Genomic DNA, 19,518 nt, shown 5'->3' with positions numbered 1-19,518 from the left:
TTGCCAAAAAGGTGAGAGCCCAAGAAGAGAGAGGTTTGGTGGAGGAAAAAAAGACAATAATGGTCAGAAAATCACTGGGTAGCTCAGTGCCGATTTGTGCCAGTTGGGCGTGGTTTACATTTCAATTAGGCACACAAAACGGCACATGACTTGAATTGATGGCTCTGTGTGGCAAGTAGACAAAATACCACGTGCACCAAGAGCATTGTAAACAATATAGACTAATAAACACACATTTCACATGGCTTGTAGTGGCTGAATCCAAATAGAAACGGCTCTGTAATGTCGCTGTCAACACTTGAAAGCTGTGAAAAGATGAAATTAAAGTTTACTACACCTGCTGCTGTTTGATAATTAGCTGATAGAGATCCAACTTCATTTCAGTGGGTTTCCCTGCCATCGTCTGTACATAAAAAAACGGCATCCTGGCTGTAGGCTTAAAGTGGGCCTATTGGGTAATTTTAATTTGTGTGTTTGCGCTTTGTGGCTTTTTCCCTCTCTCTCCCATTAACTTAGTTATCACTGATCACTATTTCTGCTCCTCTTTCGGTCCATGTTTTCCTGACGATACACAAACCTTTGCTCAGGCATTTTGATAGCATGATGTTTGTGAGATGATGTCATTGTGAGTTTTATTGGACTGTAAACCTATTAGGTGTGACCTGACACCTTTGAGAGAAGCTCCTGTAGAGATGATGAATGGTTATTGGATGGACAGGAAATTAGCAACCTTTGTTAGTTGTGTATTCCATAAGCTTCATACGCACATTTAAGCAAATGTTATAAACATTGTACTATTTCCAAGCTCTTTAACCTGAACAGTTAAGGTGGTTTGTAGTGTTTTGGGGTCAAGACTATTCTATGAGGTTTTGAGCCCTTCAAAATTTCTTACTGTACTACTCTGCTACTCAAAGTTGTTTAACCGTTGATTAACAGAGTTAAAATTAATTGCTATTTCTCTGACTGTTTTGCAGAATACTTATTGACCTCACACACTTAAACTAGAACATGGAGTATCTCATTTTCCTGGTATTTTTATCTCCTAGTTGGAAAGTCAGATAAGAACCAGTAAAGCTTGGCCAGTATCACATACAGTATTTCACAGGATAAACGACCTAATTTGACTTAACTGTTGCAGAAATGAGAGCTTACCCACATTAATATTAATACAAATATTTATGGTAAATCAACAATATACATTTAGGTAGTGCTAAATGTTGGAATTTACATGAAAGCATTTTTATGAGAATGAAATCCAAACTGACACTGTACCATATGCCTTAAAATAATATTCACTTCATCATGAGTTTGATTCTTATTGACTGAAGGTCAAAGTTTGCCCACATAAATGTTTACCAACACAAAGACTACATAAGGTAGTTCTTGTAAACTATAGCTCAGAAGTGTAAGTAACAGAAGTGAAGCATGCAATGAGGGTCATAAAGACAAGCAACGGAAATGTAGTGCAGGTTACTGAGTACACTCTGGACTTTAAGCAAGGGTTTACCGATAAAGGCTCATGTCCTTAGCTCAGTTGTAATAAAAGTTGGACTCCAAAAATACAGGCACAAACTGTTTCTGTATCAGAGGGTTTGCTGTGATAGCGATCATGCTTTAAGGATCTTTACGTTTCTTTGGATTTTCTTCATGTGTCATTTTTCCCTAGACATGAAGCAAGTATTTGTTCTGCTGTCAGGTAAGCTATATTATACACATTTCTGTATCACTGTTTATCTTTAAGGTAGTTTACATTATTTTATGTGCCTACTGGTTAAATAAGGTGTGTAAAGGTGAGGGAGAAGTCACCAGAGTTGTCACTCAGATAAACTAGAATGACAAGTTGTGCAATGTCAGCAGTGTTTGGAAAATGTGCATGTGACTGTGGAATGTCTTTGCTGTGTCTATGTTATCTGACAGCTTGAGATGTTTTAGCAGTGAAAAAAGAAAGATTTCCATGATCTTTACAGTATTGTTGGTCATCGTGTCCTCTGATGGGGAGTTCAACTGTACATCCGGAGAACATCTTCCTGCTGGACGCGTCTGTGATTTTAAGAAGGACTGTGAAGATGGCTCAGATGAGGAGTTTTGTGGTATGCTGACAGTTCAGGAAAACATTTTCAAATCAAGTCTAATTTAACTTATTTTTACTGAACGTCATCAAAGAACATCAGGTCCTTATCAATTTTGGTTAAGGATTTAGTATTTGTGAAGGTATTTAAGGTTTTTAAATGCACAAAAACAAAAGGAAAAAACAATACAAATAGTATAATAAAACATAATAAACAACATGACCCTGGGAACAAGAATGCTTTCAGGATTTAAATACTTTCTGATGCCATTTTTTTCCCCCTGTTGCTCCCCTCCTTGTTAAGGGTCATGTGATTTTGAGCATCACTCCTGTGGTTGGAACAACACCAGTAATATCTCCTTCCGCTGGAGACGGCAGGTGGCAAACATCACCTCAATACCTGGACTGGACCATACCACAGGAAGTCCATTGGGTAAATATTAACCGTCTGTCATGTTCCATTCGTGTCATTACTTTGTTGATAATTAATTTTAAACAGATACCGTGACATTTTAAATCTGTGATAAAAATGTTTGATTAGATCACAGGTATTTAGCCTGTGATGATAATCTTATTATTGAATATTTGTCTGCTGGATACAGGACATGTCATGCATATAGATGGAAAACAAGAAGGTTTCCTATCAGTGGCTAATTTGGAGTATTCTGTTGACAACCTGGCAGCTCTGGGATGTCAGATCAGGTACTGAAAACAATCAGTCCAGGCTTATTTCACTAGAATTTGTCTTGAATTTGTGAAATAGCCGGTGCGAACTGTTGCCTGTTTTTGTGATTTGCCTGTCAATGTGTTTCAGCTTCTGGTACTATATTTATGATAAGTCATCATCATCATCATCATCATCATCATCCCTTATAGTAACAATGGTCAGAGGCACCACTAAGAAAGACTTGCTGGAGATTTCTAAAAGTAAGACAGAAGTTTGGGAGAATGCCACAGCCTTCATCGGTAATCAGCCAGGAGGATACAAGGTAAGTGAAATAGCCAGTGAAAGAGACAGGTGCAGACAGGTGTTCTAAAAACAACGGGTTATAACATAACATTAAAGTTATATTAATTATATTATATTATATATAATTATATTTTTGCCTGCTGATTTGACCTGCTTGTAAATGCAGTCAACAGTTGGAGCAGCAGCAGCTGTGACAGACAGTTCATGGAGGCTATTGAAGTACTTTAAAAGCCTTATCACCTAATTCTACAATTTGCATCAGAAATTGTACTCCTTCTGAGTACAATTTCCTCAGAAGGAGTACAATTTCTGATGTACTCCTTCCTGAGTCATAAGTCAGTCAAATCACAGCACACATACATGATACAATACAGATATTTTTAGATTTAGTGTGACTTAAACTTTCGGAGGATGTCATAAATCCGCTTAGAAATCATAGAAAAAAGACGCTCCTTACAACTGCAGAACTTGTGAAATATTAATCATCACATTTTTAATTATTTTCAGTGTCAAAGTAATTGCAAGTAGGAACTTCTAATAGCTGAGAAAAATGTAAAATAATGTAAACAAATATAGGCTAAAAAAACCAGGGCTCAAGTTGTAGCCCACAGCTTAACTTACTGAACCTTAGCTTTAACTTAGCTATAATTTAATTTAGATTCATGGTGTAGCACTTTTTTATTTCTTAATCTTTATTGTACCTCTAAATTTTATTGTATCTTTATCTGCTCTGTTTCCTGTTCTTATATAACAACTCATTTCCCCTTGGGGAATCAATAAAGCACCTTAGGGTTAATTATTTTACCTGGTACATATTCCTCAACATATTGTGTTGCCATAAACTAACAGACACAAAGCAAACCTGGGCCAGGTAGTACTCAGCAATCGGGAAGACACTGGATGGTCACTAGGCTAATTTTTTCCCCCTGGGGCCCAGAATGTAGTCAACGCAGCCATACTTATATAAAAATATTCATTCTTTCATCTTGTTACAGCAATCTGTAACAAGATGATTTTTTTAGGGGGTAAAAAAACCCTAAATAATTTTGAATATAGATTTTCAGAACAAATGTAGAGTAAACCACTTCTCTTTCTGCAGCTGCTGTTTTCGTTCAGCCCTCGATATTTGGTAGCCAGGGACGTTATGCTGGATGATATCAGCTTTGAGAACTGTGGAGAGGGAGATGTCCCCGCAGGGTCAGACCAACTCTCATGTGATTTTGAAAACGACGCCTGTTCATGGTACCATGACTACACTGCCAGCCTTTTGTGGAAAAGGAGTAATGGGAGATTTGATGAAACCCCAACTGGGAATGGTGAGTATCCTATTTATTGTAAACAAGTTTTAGCAATTACTTTGTGGCATCTTGATTAAACACATTTTTTAGTAAAATGCACCATGTAAGAACAACATAAACTGAAATAATAAAGGCCTCAAAACTCTATTTTCATTTAGGGTCGCTCTACAAGGTCGATTTCAGGCCCCTACTATTTCAGTTTATAATGTGCATTAGTGGTGCTTACAGTATCAGATTACCACAGCCTAATTGCCACACAGTGATCCTGAAGCCTTCAGGGCCCCTAAAGGTCTAGGGGCCATGGGCAGTTGCCTGCTTTCCCCTTCAGGTTCGTAATCCAGCCTTGTAGACAATTCTGCAGCACTTACATGTCAGTACACACCCATATGAGCATGTTCTGTTTATTGTTGTTTATTTTGTTGGATCCACATCAGCTTCTGCCATATCCTCCAGAGGTCCACACATTAAAAGATGTCAAAATAAAATATTAATACAATCATGACAGCTAAAAATGAAAGAAAGAAATTTGATAAAACAAAGCAACTAATCTTAATGCAACACAACCAAATCAATAACAACACAAAACCATCAATGATATCAATAAATGGTTAAAATTTCCTCATATATAAACAAAATAAAGGCACGCACAAACAAATGACAGTTAATGATTACAACAATACAGCTACATATAAGTACACAACATTTCATAAAGTGTATGAAAACTACGACTATATTGACTGAACAGCTTCAGTCATATAGTTTACTTAAAAGTGTAAGCACATTTTCATTCTCTAATACTAAATGCTGTTGGAAAAATATTTTTGTTTTCATATATATGATTGAAATTGTAATCAAACTGAGTACTTGATGATTTTTACTTCTTTTTTTTTTTCTTCCTCCGTAGGCTACTACATGCTCATAACTACTAAACCCAACCTAAATATCTCATCAGCAGCCAGACTCATCAGCTTCCCTCGACCTGCTGGTCAAGTCATATGTGTGAGCTTCTTGTACCACATATTTGGCAACAGCATTGGTACGTGCCTCACTGTTCATAGCTACACTTCCAAACACAATTAAATCCAGAGGTATACACAGAAAATATGCTACTTTCCAGCACTTTTTAAGATCCATACAATTCTGATTCATTCTAACCACTGTTAACTTTTTCTTATAATACACGTGCATTTCTCAAATGCAAAAGTTCTGTTGACATTCTCTTATTATCAGGTTCATTGAAGTTTATTGCAAAGCGTTCAGGTGAAGCGGAGACGGTTGTATGGATCAGAAGCGGCACCCAGGGAAACAAATGGAGATTTGCGGATCTTACCTTCACCAGTGACAAACCAATACAGGTGTTTTTTTGTGTATATTCCTCTGCTGATCATAAGAAAGAAGGTGTTTAGAGGAATATTTAGAATGAGAAGACATTTTATTTCCTGTGAAGAGCTGTATCATAAAGAACAGTTATCAAGACGTGTTGGAAGCTAGCCAACAATTTAAGCACACATGACTGTTATCAAATACAAGCCTCTTATTTCTGTTTCTTCCTCACTGTTTCTTACAGCTGATATTACTATTGTCTTTCTATTCTTATTAAAGTCTAATAACAGGTTAGCTCAAATGTACTTTCAATAGATTTGTTTGTCATTGACTTCCATAGCCATTTTAAAACAGTAGCGTAAATAAATATGTTTCATGACAAGTTAAACTCCTTGTTATCTTGAAACTCACACTTCAGTCAATTTATGTCATTCTCCAGTTTATTATAGAAGCTGTGGTGGGTGGAAAACAAGGCAGCATAGCCATTGATAACATAATGGTGTCCAGCAGTGAGAATGGCTCTTGTCCGGCTGAGAGAGAGTGCACCTTCCAGGGCTCCCTCTGTGGTCTGCTGCCCCAACCGTCTGCAAACTTCAGCTGGAGCCGGATCACGGGGACGTCCCAACCAGCCAACTCTTCAGGCCCCACCACAGATCACACTCTGGGGACAGAGCAAGGTTTGCAACTCCTTAAGATACAGTCTCAGCTGGCTAACCTGCTGTGAATTTTTCGAAACATGTCGGAACTAGAGAAAGGTCATATTTTGTGTTTGCTTCTTTTGCAGCTAAACAAATCACAGAGTCATTTTTTAGCCTATACATATTTTCATATCGGCCTTGGATGTTTGCTCAGAGTTTGTGTTCCGCCAAATAAGGAAACTAGGGAAGCTGGGGATTGGGTTGACTATAATTAGGCTCTGTTGGTCCATCTGTCAAATGTGGCATCAGGCACCACCAGTCTCAATTTGGCTGGAATTTTAAAACCTGAAAAAGAGATGCATTTGACATGTTACATTAATTGATATATTAAGGATCCGATAGAGGTCAATAAAGGTCAATATTTTTCACTCAAATGGAAAGACGCAATTGCTTGTTATGAAGTTGGATCTTGTATTTATAATTAAAGGAATTAAGGATGTCTGAACATCAACATTTCAAAATTTGAAAGGCCAATTTTCAAGGGAGATGATGCATCTCAATTGCAGCATTTCTTGAGGATGATACATTAGAATAAATTATCAATTTAGCCATTGTAGGTAACTTGGTGTGATCCTGTGCTATATAAAACATCTTACACACAAACCTACATGCTTATACAAACACACACTCTCAAATAAAAATGTGCATAACTCCGCCTTATGTGTAGGTTATTACCTGAGTGCCCAGTTGTGGAGTAACCCTGTAGGGTCCAGAGGCGCAGTGATGACTGCAGTGATGGAGCCCACAACTGCTGATGGGGAATGCCTAATGTTCTGGTACTACATGGCAGGAAGTGGAGTGGGGGAACTCAGTGTTTACCTTCAAACTCCAGACAACCACAGACACTCCGCCGAGATCTGGACCAGAAGTGGAGATCAGGGGAAGCACTGGAGGCACGGAAGAGTGACGCTTCGCAGTCCCAATACCCCGTATCAGGTACCTGGTGGTTAGTTAAGTAAATGATTGCCAAATCAGTGCACATTTTGAAAAGCATCCCTGTGCATATGTTATGTTATACATTTTGTTGTCCATCTCTTTATTTTCTTCCTTCTGTAACTGCTGCTTTGAAAAGTTGCTAATTCTTTATTAGAAATTTCCCTTTGAGATGTACCATCTCCTTTTTTAAGTGCAAAAGTGCAACATGAATAAAGTTTACTTACTTAAAGGACATTGCAAGTTAACACATGCATATATTTTTTACAATAATATTTTTACAGTTAATCTTAAGGCAGTGACATACAACACTGTAGGTGTAGCTCCATCAAATCAATAACAGTGTTATCACAATGACATTAAAGGATAGGTTCACATTCTTTCAAGTCTATCTTAAAACAATACTCACATGCCCGGGTGTACATTGAAAGTTCCTTACTTTTTCAGGGTATTTTGTTTTTTCTTATAAGACTCTGATGCCACACAGTAACTTATTTGTTTAAACACTCACAGAGTGACTGAAATGACAATACCAAAAACACTGAAACTGCTTTAGAAAGGGATCTTTTTCCTGCCAGTATGGACAGGAGGGCTAATTACAGTGCTTAATAACTCTTTTAATGAGCATGTGGGCATGTGAGTAGTGTTTTAAGATTGACTTGTAGTAGTATATACAGTATGTGTAGATTATCACATTCAGCTAAGCTTCTTCAGCAGAGAATCTTAGTAGTTTGAGATAAGTCTGCATTTTCTCAGTCAATATAGTACATGTAAAAGACAAAGCTATGTGGAAATAACACAGGTTGTCCCATAAGTTCAAATTCATTTGTCATTCTGAGTGACAGGTGATTTTTGAGGCGGTGGTCGGAAATGGACCGTGGAGAGATATCGCTGTCGACGACCTAACTGTCCTGAATGGTGCCTGTCCCCCGCCAGGTTAGTGACTGCTGTAAACTTCAAACTTTAAAGTTAAAAAAGAAAATGGAAAGATGAAAATTAGTGTATGTGTGTTTGGGGGTGGGTTGTTATAATTTGTGCTTGCATGTATGTATGATTGCATACTGTATGTATCTGTGTTATTCCTTGCAGGTTTTTGTGACTTTGAAATGGACTTATGTGGTTGGGTGAATAATCCTCCAGCAGAGTCCGGGGTGGACTGGGACTGGCTGGCAGGTGCCAGTGAGGGTGTTTTAATTCCACAAAGGGACCACTCCACAAATTCTGCTTTGGGTAAGGGACACTTGGATCACTTTAACTTACAGACACTTGCTGTAATCATCCCTCCAGTTTATACTGGCCATTAAGCGATCATTTCCTAATGCACTGTCAATATAAGTAATGGGGGACAAAATCCACAGTCCTTGTTCTGTGCAAAAATGTATTCAAAAGTTTATCTGAAGTTAATAGGAAGGCTTCAGCAGTCTGAGTTTGACAAATAAAGTCGACATCTTCCAAAGTTACGATCTTACTGGTATAAATTTCCCTCTCTGTCTTTCCTCAGACAGTGTTTCCTTGTTGAGCTTCGGTAGAGGGTTACTAACACAAAGAGGCAATTTCACACTAAAAATACTGGAACTGTGGAAGATACCAGCTTGATTTGTCAAACTCAGACTGCTGCAGCCTCACATTAACTTCTTCATTAATTTAGATTTTGTCACCCATCACTTACATTAAAATTGCGTTAGGAAGGGATCTCTTAATGGCCGGTATGAACAGGGGGAATGATTATAGCAAGCAAAACCTGTTTCAATGTTTAAATGGGCTCCTAAATATTTTTTAGGACAGACTTTGACAAATTATGAACCTATCCTTTAAATGTTTCAACACTTGTCAGTCATCTTTAAATACTTTAATAGATTGGCTAGGAATGTGTCAGTGGGATGAGCAACTGAGTAAGATACCCCTTTTAATTTACTAAGGTACTTTTTTAGTAAAGCATGTGATTTAATGGAGCCACTCAGACTTCAGGTGACTGAATATATAGTCTTAATGGGAATCTGAAATTATGCAGCTGTGTGCATGTGCAGAGCTCTCTTGTAAAATAGTTCTCCAAGATATTTTGTTGTTTTTTCTCTCTATAGGCCACTTTGCATTCTTCACTTCATCTAAATCTGATAGAGAAGAAACTGCCCGACTGGAGAGTGAGACAATGGAGGCAGTAGACCGTGCTTGCCTCGAGATCTGGCACTACACCAACGGGTGGTCATCTAATCGTGAGTACAGTCTTTTCTACTGTGTAAGTAAGCACTGATTTGGTCATTTGAATTCACCATTGTTAAAACTTGTCATTTTTCACGTCTATTTTACGTACATTGTAAAGCTATATTTCAATGCGTACTTCGTATTGATGCATGGTAATTTACTGTAAATACTGCAGCCAAATGTAACTTTTCAGCTAGATTTAGTTTTAACCCAGATTTAGTTTAGTTTTAAGATATCAGCACCACATAGAACATAAAACATAGAGGTTACAAAGAATACAGACACACTTATAGTAAATTACATATGAAAAGAATATTCAAGGATTACAAAACAAATAAGATCAAAATAAATTAATAAAATGACAGCAATAAATATATCATGACATGGAATATAAAAAGGGATATTCATGTGATTAAAATAAAAACAGAAAATTGATTAAAAAAACCTAAAAGGGATAACAGGGATGATCACAATACAGCATATCCTAATATTCCCACCAAGTAAGTAGTTTTTAGTCATACATTTGAATATTTAACTCTGTGTGTAAACATCATATAGCTACAATGAAGAGTCTCATATAGAGATGATACAGAACATATCCTACTTTCAGACAGTGTGGAATATAATGATTTTCCCAACCTAAATGCTGAGAAAGGGGGAAAATGTATGTTAAGGGTTTAGTGCTCACTGGTGTGTGAGAACCAGCCATCGAGAAGGAGAAACATTCTTAAAACCTGTCAATAAATGTAAATTTCTGTCTTTTGATGATGACGTTGTGGTGCTTCCAGGTCCTTCAGTCATTACACTGACAGTGTTTGTAAATGAGACTGCTGGACTGCGTCATGTGTGGAATACAAGTGGATATATGAATAACACATGGATCCAAGACAGGGTGGATTACAGTGCATCAGGGCTTCACCAGGTAACGCAAAATGTATCTTTTCATAATATACCCTGATAAATTTTCTTGAGAAAATACTGCTCCTGAATGAATCAGTGCACATTTCTAAATGAATTATCATCCTTCATTGCAGATTATTTTACAAGCCACTTGTCCCAAATCAAAGGAAGGAAGCTTTGCCCTGGACGACGTCCACATCATCAGAGACAAGTCTTGTGATGATGACATTATCCCAACCACCACCCCAAACCCTGCCACCACGACCACCACTGCTCCTGCCTCCGCCATGGACTGCACTTTTGAACAAGGTGACTCTGGGAAAACAGGAGGTCAACATTTTGACCTTGTGACTCAATAACTGAATAAACGAAGAAGTTATAAGATTTTTTAACTACAGTAGTATAATTCAGACTCCATAATTGACTTAATACTATATCTGTTAATGTGAACTTTATCTCTCCATTGTTTCGTGAATATTTTGAGTTTTACTTAAGGCCAGTTGAGTAGTATTTGCATTTGGATATTTGCATACTTTTAAGTAAATATTCTATTGTCTATTTATCCCATTACCTATGTTACACATAAAGCATTTTAAGATATAAAAATGTATCTTGTGAAACAGGTCTGTGTAGTTGGGGCCAGGAGGTCAGTGATGATTTGAACTGGACTCTCAGTAGTGGACTTCAAGTGGACCAGCCATGGGATGGACCTCAGTATGATCATACTGTTGGAAATGATCAAGGTATTGACTAGTGACAATAATATAAGCACCAACACTAGGAATATTTGATTAACACTGGAAAGAAACTTAGAATAGAGGTCAAGTAAGAAACCTGACCTGAAAACATGTAGCGAAGGTGGGGCGGTGTAACTGTACTGTAAAAAATAGCTGGTTCCAGGTCCTCAAATGTGAGGATTGTTTGCTTTTCTCTGTTTTATATAATTGTAAATTGAATATCTTGGTGTTTTGGACTATCTGTCAGCAAAACAAGCAATTTGAACACATGGCACATTTGGTTTTTAGAAAATGTGATGGGCATTTTTCACAATTTTATATTTTTATTCCAACGTTCAAACCATAAAAAGTTGGCACACACTGCAGATGTCAGTACATGTTCATAAAAAAACTAGCCAATGCTGGGTTGAATGGAAATCTTGTCAATGGTGACAAAAGAGCTCTGATCTAGTGCCATATTGTATTCACTGATTTGCCTCACAGTCTGGAAGCCTCTCTGTGTTTTCTATGTCCACCAAGGTTTCTTCTTACTGTTGAATGGATCTGGGTCGAAGGATGGGGAGAGAGCAGTCATCTCTGTTCCTGTCATCAGTCTTACATCACATATCTGTGTTGGATTCTGGTACTACATGCTCGGGCCTTCAGTATCCACCCTGAATCTGCTGATTGAGACAGTATGTACCCTAGTTACTTCAGACCTTCTGTTACAGGCTTTGCTTTGATTACTTCTGAGCTATTATTACTTGCTTTGTTCTAGAAATCCTCTCAACTGTTAGTCTGGACTCGCCGAGGGACCCAGAATCCAGAGTGGATTAAAGCACAAGTAACCATCAGCATGAACAATACCATACAGGTAAAACTTAGCTCAACCACATATTCATGTTTGCACTAAAACTCAACAATGCTGGATTTTTTAGGATTATATCAATGTCGATATTGTATATATGTTTTTAAATGAATTATGAGATTATATGTTCTAAACAGGACATTTTATGTTTGTTTGGACAAACAATGTAATGGAAGCACTGTTTTTAAACAATCTTAAACATACCTTTGGCATTTCTGCACTGCAATTTCTTGTTAGTTATCTATTGATATATACAGTGATACCAATATACATGCAATATGCTAATATCAGCCGATTTATTTAGGGCTCAAATCCGTATCCGTATTTATTTCATTTCATGTATTAGGATCCCTATTAGTTTCATCATGACAGAAACTAAAGTAATTTTACAAAAACACAAAACCAACTTTTTAAAACACTTTGCATTTAATAAAAAACCCCTTTTTTAAAATTGTCTATTTGTATTAAATACTGTATGTATTCCTCCTTCGTCCACAGGTGATGTTCACTGGCCATAGAAACACCAACAGTAAAGGATTCATTGCCATTGATGACATTACAGTGAGGGAGGGGGCCTGCAGTAATGAGAGTACGCAAATACAGATCCGCCATTGCCTGATGTTCACAGGAAGTGAAAACATAGAACAGATTATTACAACTTTGCCCTTTTTTTTTTTTTACACCATTTTAGATGTGTGTGGGTTTGATTCCAGCTTGTGTGGCTTTAACAACGATGTCAGTCATAAGGGTCGCTGGGGTCCCAAAAGAGGCTCAATGTATCAGGTGGATCACACCTATGGAACTGAAAATGGTGAGTAGAAAACTGTTGTTGTACCAACCAACTTCATGCTGAGAATACGTGGTCTCACCACAACTAGATGAAGGTTATAATGTAAAGTGACTCAATAGTAACTCATGTTAAACCTATGTTTACATCCCACAAAATGGGGGGGCTGGGTCGCAATATAACTCTGAGGGGTTGCAAGATGATTACCAAGATAGGAAACAGGAAAAATACATATTTCTGCTATGTTTTCTAACTTGTGCTTTTTTATTGTGAAATAATTTTACCTCCTCAGGTCTCTACAAATTATTGTAATGAAACTATCTGGGAAGGGAACATTACTCTTTGGATGATCTGCTAGTTTGGGACCCCCTGTTTTAATGTATACAACCTGTTAAGCGACAGTTAAAGCATTAATGGATTTTCAGCCTTGCTAGCGGTGTGGCTCTAGGGATGGCAATATGGCTTGGCCGATCAACCTCTTTGGTCCAAACTGAAACATCTCAACAATTATTGATTGGATTGCCGTAAAGTTTTATATAGACATTCATGGTTTCCAGAGGATCAACCCTAATGACTTTGGTGATTCTCTGACTTTTCATATAGACCCACCATCAGGTCAAAATTTTATTTTGGCTCAGGTGGTTGTGGCTTCCCTCCTCCTCTTGTCCACATTGCTCCCGGTGGTTGGACAGCACCCTGCGTGGTAGTGCGCTGCTATCGGTGTGTGAATGTGTGTGTGGATTGGATAAAAGCGCTATATAACTGTAGCCATTTACTATTTAATTTGTCCAGTACTTTGGTTTATGACTAAATACCTGCAACACTAATGACATTCCCATCAGCTTAGGCTGTACTTTGTATTTAGTGCTAATTAGAAAATGTTAGTATGCCAACACGCTAAACCAACATGATGAACATGGTAAACATTATACCTGCTAAACATCAGCATGTGACAGCATGTTATTGTGAGCATGTTAGCATTTAGCTCACAGCAACGAGTACAGCCTTATGTAACCACTAGCATTGCTGTAGACTTGAATCTACTTAGTTTGCACTATTTATTTGGGCATTTTTGCCTTTATTCGGATAAAGATAGTTGCAGAGACAGGAGAGATGGGATGACATGCAGCAAAGGGCCATGGGAATTGAACCCGGGCCACTACGGTAAGGACACAGCCTTAATGGTAGGCGCCCTACCAGTTGAGCTTCTGGGGTGCCCTGTTTGCACATTTGACACATTTTCCTGGTACCTTGTTTTAACAATTCCCTTGTAGTTATTCAATTCATAATACATGTTCTGTAGCTTTTGACAGACTATTGAGGTGAGGGGGAAAAATGCAAATATCATAATTAAAGCAGAATCTACAGCAAGCAAAATTATCTAGTCATGCTCTAACTGGAAAAAAAGACCATGACTGCATTTGAAACAGCTCTTACTCTCTCTTTGTTGTAGGTTTCTACATGACTGTGATGATATCAAACTCTACACAGAATGAAGTAGCTCAGCTGCTCACACCTGAGTTCACCTCAGCCACAGAGATATGTGTACGCTTCTGGTGAGTCCAGTGCTGCCATCACACATTTATACACAGTTGATGCAGATTTTAATGTTTGTGTATCTACTGTATTTTTTCAGGTACTGGTTACCTGCAGGGCTTTCTAACATCCTTGCCGTGCATGTGCTGTGGAGCGGGGACCTGAGTGATGCACTTTGGCAACGATCTGGAGCGCCCTCTCCAGGCTGGGAGGTGGCAGAGGTCACTGTGTCCTCCCCTGCAAAATTCTATGTAAGCTTTTTTTTTTTCAATGATCCCTTTCCTCGCACTCTCTGCCAAACTGACTCTTTCACGGTAAGTCACTAAACTGCATTCTTTTAAGGCTGTTTCCTGAAACAGTTCATGTCCTTCACCAGGTGGTGTTTAAGGCAGTCCATGTGCCAGGCACTAACTCTACAGTGAAATTAGATGATATTTCTGTGAGGGATGTGGCCTGCAGTCCTCCAGGCAGCTGTGACTTTGAGTCTGGACAGTGCAACTGGGTCAACATCCCCAAAGAAGATGGACACGACTGGGTGCTGGCCAGTGGAGGCTTTCAGGGTCCACCGACAGACCACACCACTCAGACCCCAGAGGGTATGACCTTAGATATACCTTAATATAATGAGATAAACATGAACATGCAACTGGAGTAGAAATTACAGCTCCACCCAGAGATCACACTAATAGGGGAGAAACTCTTCATTTTATATTACTGAGCCCAAGTAAAATTATCTTTCAAAACAAACAAACAAACGAAAAAGGCTTTAAATCATACCCAACAAAATCTCAAACGTAGTGAATTTGTTGGTAAACTCGGGTGGGCGACGTTGGTCATTTTTCATTCATAACCGCAGCAGCATGGACAGTGGGATTTGCAGATTTAAACCCTTAAAGCTGCACTAAACAATATTTTATATTAACAAATCCTCAAATGACTATATGTCATGTGAAAGAGGTCATTCTTGGGGTACTAACGAACCCACAGAGGATTATCACCCAACTTTGCAGTTCCTCTCAGCTCTATGGAGCATTTTAGCATCTTTCAGCTCATTGTTTTAGTTTTACAGGCCGCTATGTTACTGTTTTGTTTGAGTGTTACTGCTCTTATCAGCCTAATTTCCAGCAATTTGCAAGTGACCAGAAACACAACTACGAATGCTAAAGTTGCTCTGCTGGATGTACAATTAAGTAATTGTTTGCTCCCCATAACAGCTTTATAAGATGATAATATGTCAATATGTTTACAACTTGTTCCACAGCCCGCAAGTCACTAAAAAAAATCAATTATTGCAGCTTTAAGGGTGTCAATAACTGTGGAGGGCACAAAATTATGGTATTATTTAAATTCATTTGTTGAAAATACAACTCCGGGCACAATGAACATGACCAAAGTCAGGGATACTATTCACACATCAAGCCACATAACGCAAAAAGCAAAAATAAATAACTTAAAATAACGAAATATTGCATCCTCTTTACCCATTCACACACCTTCTTAACATTTTGACAATTTAAGTTTTTTTGAAAATGTTACAAGCCTCAGAAAATAATTGAATATAAAGTTAGCTAACTGATTAGCCTAACAACTGTCAATGTTGCAATCTATGATTGAATATGAGCCACTGTAGCTGCTGTTTAACTGATATAGTCTGTTACTTATTAACTTCTGTTTTTATCCCTGACTTATGTCCTGTTGCCGACATTACCTCCTCCCTGCCCCACAAAGAATTTTCTTGTCTGTTCTACAAAAGAAATTTGAAACTGAGAAATCAATAGAAAGGATCATCTTTCTCTAATTAACAATGATCCTGCTGCACTCAGTTTGAATAGTTCAAATGTCCAAAATTAGCAGCACTGAAAAGCATTCACAGCAAAAAGTTTGTACTTTGCATTATACTTTATATTTTTATTCTTATTTTTGCATTCAGGTTGCTTCTTGTTGAGCTCATCACTGCACCAAAACCACAGCAGTCTAGCACAGGTATTGTCAGAATGGATCCAACCGAGAGACACCACCTCCTGTCTCACCTTATGGTACCACATGAAAAGCAGGTCAGCAAAGAAAAATTACAAGTCACGACCCTTTTAACAACATACAGTATGTGACAATGCAGAGGATGCACTTTATCCTGTTTAGTTTCCTCATTGACTTCCTCATGAAGTGTGTACAAGTGTCATTTAGGCATGAATCACCTGCCCCACTTTGTGCAAGACTAAGAATATTCTGTGACAGAGTTCACTCTTTTCACAGATCTGTTGTATGAAAAAGATCTAATATCAAAAATAAAAATAAATAATAGTTTAAACCCATCAACATCCGGAAAATAGGATCCAGGTAGAATATGATATATAATGTATGTGTCAACGTAGCCCAAATGAAACAAGGAAGGGAATAGTTAATAAATTAGCATATATGTTTACAACGTCCAGGATTTTTCTTCTGCAAAGAAAAAAACCCCCAGCTAAATAAACACTTTTTTGGAAAACAAGAATTGTGAACAACAAAAAAGTAAACAAATGTTTTTTGGTTGACTGAAGTTGTTTTAACGTATCGCACAAAAACATGACAATTGTCTGTTGTATGTCAGTGACTCGGGGATATTGAAGGTGTACATGCGTTCAGGGCCATCGGAGGAGTATCTGATGTTCAACAGTAACAGCAGTGGACTCAGCTGGACCAGGTTCTCTCAGTCTGTAGAGAGGAGCAAACCTTTCCAGGTAATCCAAAACAGGCTCATTGTAGAAGTAATAATAATAAGAGAAAGAATGGATATTTTAGCAATAATATTCACTGATTCCCTCAACGACCTGATGCTCAGCTACTGATCGAAGCAGAGACCAACAACAGAGGATTTATTGCAATTGATGACATCAGTGTCACACCGGGCCTTTGTCAAGGTACTGATATTGTTTTTGTTTTTTATTTCTATAGTTCATTACTGAAATATGTTTGATGCTAATTACATTTTTAAAAAATGAAACCGTTTTCTTTTTCTTGTAGTTAATGAAACAAGTTTGGGATTTTTGGGTTGTTCATTTGAAAATGGCACGTGTGGCTGGGAGGACATCAGTGTTGGCCAGGTTCAGTGGATGAGAGGAAGGAATGCTACTGAGAACACTGGACCCTCTGTGGACAACACAGTGGGCACTGAACTGGGTAACCCCTCTTATACTGCCTTTATTTACAGTTGGACAGATTATCTGCATCTGAACTGCATTTATACAGAGCACAGTGACAGAACAGACTGACTGTCTTAGACTGTCAGACTCAAATCCATGTCCTTCCTCTAGTCTCACACTTTTACATAGACAGCAATAAAAGTCACTGTCATGGTCTTCAGTCTTGGGTTTTGTCATTTCCTGTTTTATTTCGAAATATTTTCCTTCCCTCATGTGTCTTGTAGTTTTATTTCCTGTCTTTGTTTGCTTTTCCTGCCTGTTTTGATTGTCTGTCCTGTCCCGATTAGTTGCACTTGTGTCTAGTTATGTTTTCACCTGTGTCTTGTTATCCTTCCTTCACATGTGTATTTATGTCTGTGTGCTTCCGTTGATCTTTGTCAAATCGTCAGTGTCACTATGTCAAGCATACCTGCATTTGTTTCCCCTGTGTTCTGTGTATTTAGTCTTTGTTTCTGTTGGATCTTGCCTGGATTTTGGGTTTTTTGGACTGTCAAACCTGTTTGCCTGTGTTCAACAGCTTCCCTTATTTCAACCACTGCCTGCCTTAAGCCTTTTTCTGATCATTAAACTATTGAACTGCACTTACTCTGCCCCTGCCCCTGTGTCTGCATTTGGGTCCAATCCCTTGTTTCCCCTGCTACACTGCTTGACAAACCGCAACAGTCAGAGCTAGAGGTTACCAAAATTGTCGATGTTCCACTGGAATCAAATAAATACAAAAGCATTCTGTGTATGATATACAAAGCTGGACACCTTCCATTCGTAGAATAACCAAAATACCCTTCATAGTTACAACCTTCACAAGGAGGAAGCAGCAAAATCTTTTAGCCATTTTTGATCATGAATTTCTCACCATTAAAAAGATGTTCTGGGTATTATAGTTAGAAGTTTGTTTGTTGAAGTGTAAAATATGCTGAGTATGGAAGTGAGATGTCTCTTGTGTTTCCCCTTTTACAATATGTGTGGTAGCAGTGCTGCCTGTGGATAGTGTTGGCCACAGCTTCTACATCCCATCCTTGTTCAGGGTTGGGCTTGATTTGAATGCTTTATACTAAACATGAAATCTACCCTTCTGTGATTTATTATTGAATTATGCTGTTTGGTCACTGCTAAAAATATAATGCACATTTTAATTTAGCACCACCATATGTCCTTATATTGTTTAAACCTCTGCAACGCGTGTCAAAAAAGGGGAGAATTCTACAAATCATGGTGTCTTCCCACCAAAAAGAATCATTCCCACAGAACACAACAAGAAAAAAAGCATCACTTATCACTGCCTGCATTGCATACTAAGCTCCATTTCAACTGAAAATTAAGGTATATTATGTTTAAGCTGCATAACTGTGAAAAAAAATCATCCATTCACTCCCCAAGTCTCCTGTTACCACTTTTCCACTCCATGTCAATTTGGTAGATCAACCATTGCTTCATATCTTCTACTGCCATGGTTTTACACCACTAACTGTAAAGAATAAAGGGTAATGCTTTGGGTTATCCCGGGGTTCTTATCTAATGCTTCCAGGTTGGTACATAGCAGTTCAGTCTGACCAAGGAGATCAAATGAGTCCTGCTGCCTTGCAGAGTCCCACCATGAAACAAGCCAGCGCCATCTGCACACTACACTTCTATTACAACATGTATGGAGAGGGTATGTTTTGCATATGCAAGTGTGTGTGTGAAGCCACTAAAATAAAGTGTTCTTGATTTCTTCATAGGTGAGTCAGCATGTATGTTTCTGCATGCAATCTTTAACTCTGTACACTGTTACAGACATAGAGGAGCTGAGTGTGGTGTTAAAGGAGGGCTCCAGGACCACCACCCTGTGGTGGCTGTCTGGTAACCATGGAGATTTGTGGCAGCATGGTGAGGTAACAGTTGGTCGAATGCCTCAGGACTTCACCATCCTGTTTGAAGCCTCCAGGTCCTTCACCAAGCCTGGACACATTGCCATTGATGACATAGATTTCACCAACTGCACCTTGCCTGGTAGGCTACCTGCTCTACCTGCACACTTCCAGCTGGCCCCTTTCTTTT

At 38.3% G+C, this 19,518-nt stretch overlaps 1 protein-coding gene across 3 annotated transcripts in view; it reads left to right on the top strand.

Annotated features, from left to right (window-relative positions):
* The first annotated feature begins 1,488 nt into the window (after positions 1–1,488).
* Positions 1,489–19,518, top strand: part of si:ch211-106h4.4 (MAM and LDL-receptor class A domain-containing protein 2) — a 32,225-nt gene continuing 14,195 nt past the window's right edge. Inside the window, exons 1-29 of one of the 3 annotated variants that reach the window (XM_044221077.1) lie at positions 1,489–1,696; positions 1,968–2,090; positions 2,373–2,501; positions 2,671–2,770; positions 2,883–3,057; positions 4,138–4,354; positions 5,241–5,372; positions 5,567–5,691; positions 6,099–6,336; positions 7,025–7,293; positions 8,136–8,226; positions 8,380–8,520; positions 9,372–9,503; positions 10,281–10,414; positions 10,527–10,701; positions 11,016–11,135; positions 11,649–11,803; positions 11,887–11,982; positions 12,475–12,565; positions 12,668–12,787; positions 14,217–14,319; positions 14,400–14,550; positions 14,676–14,895; positions 16,230–16,353; positions 16,890–17,019; positions 17,121–17,199; positions 17,303–17,458; positions 19,007–19,132; positions 19,255–19,470. In XM_044221077.1, coding sequence (XP_044077012.1) covers positions 1,648–1,696; positions 1,968–2,090; positions 2,373–2,501; positions 2,671–2,770; positions 2,883–3,057; positions 4,138–4,354; positions 5,241–5,372; positions 5,567–5,691; positions 6,099–6,336; positions 7,025–7,293; positions 8,136–8,226; positions 8,380–8,520; positions 9,372–9,503; positions 10,281–10,414; positions 10,527–10,701; positions 11,016–11,135; positions 11,649–11,803; positions 11,887–11,982; positions 12,475–12,565; positions 12,668–12,787; positions 14,217–14,319; positions 14,400–14,550; positions 14,676–14,895; positions 16,230–16,353; positions 16,890–17,019; positions 17,121–17,199; positions 17,303–17,458; positions 19,007–19,132; positions 19,255–19,470 — 4,117 coding nt within the window. In that variant the 5' untranslated portion in view covers positions 1,489–1,647. The remainder of the gene's footprint in view (positions 1,697–1,967; positions 2,091–2,372; positions 2,502–2,670; positions 2,771–2,882; positions 3,058–4,137; positions 4,355–5,240; positions 5,373–5,566; positions 5,692–6,098; positions 6,337–7,024; positions 7,294–8,135; positions 8,227–8,379; positions 8,521–9,371; positions 9,504–10,280; positions 10,415–10,526; positions 10,702–11,015; positions 11,136–11,648; positions 11,804–11,886; positions 11,983–12,474; positions 12,566–12,667; positions 12,788–14,216; positions 14,320–14,399; positions 14,551–14,675; positions 14,896–16,229; positions 16,354–16,889; positions 17,020–17,120; positions 17,200–17,302; positions 17,459–19,006; positions 19,133–19,254; positions 19,471–19,518) is intronic. The other 2 variants (XM_044221076.1, XM_044221075.1) reach the window with 2 other exon arrangements.

The sequence above is a fragment of the Siniperca chuatsi genome, linkage group LG13 (genome assembly GCF_020085105.1).
Source record: "Siniperca chuatsi isolate FFG_IHB_CAS linkage group LG13, ASM2008510v1, whole genome shotgun sequence".
Taxonomy (NCBI): domain Eukaryota; kingdom Metazoa; phylum Chordata; class Actinopteri; order Centrarchiformes; family Sinipercidae; genus Siniperca; species Siniperca chuatsi.
The sequence above is the reverse complement of the archived record's forward strand: the minus strand, read 5'-3'. Positions and strand labels throughout refer to the sequence as shown.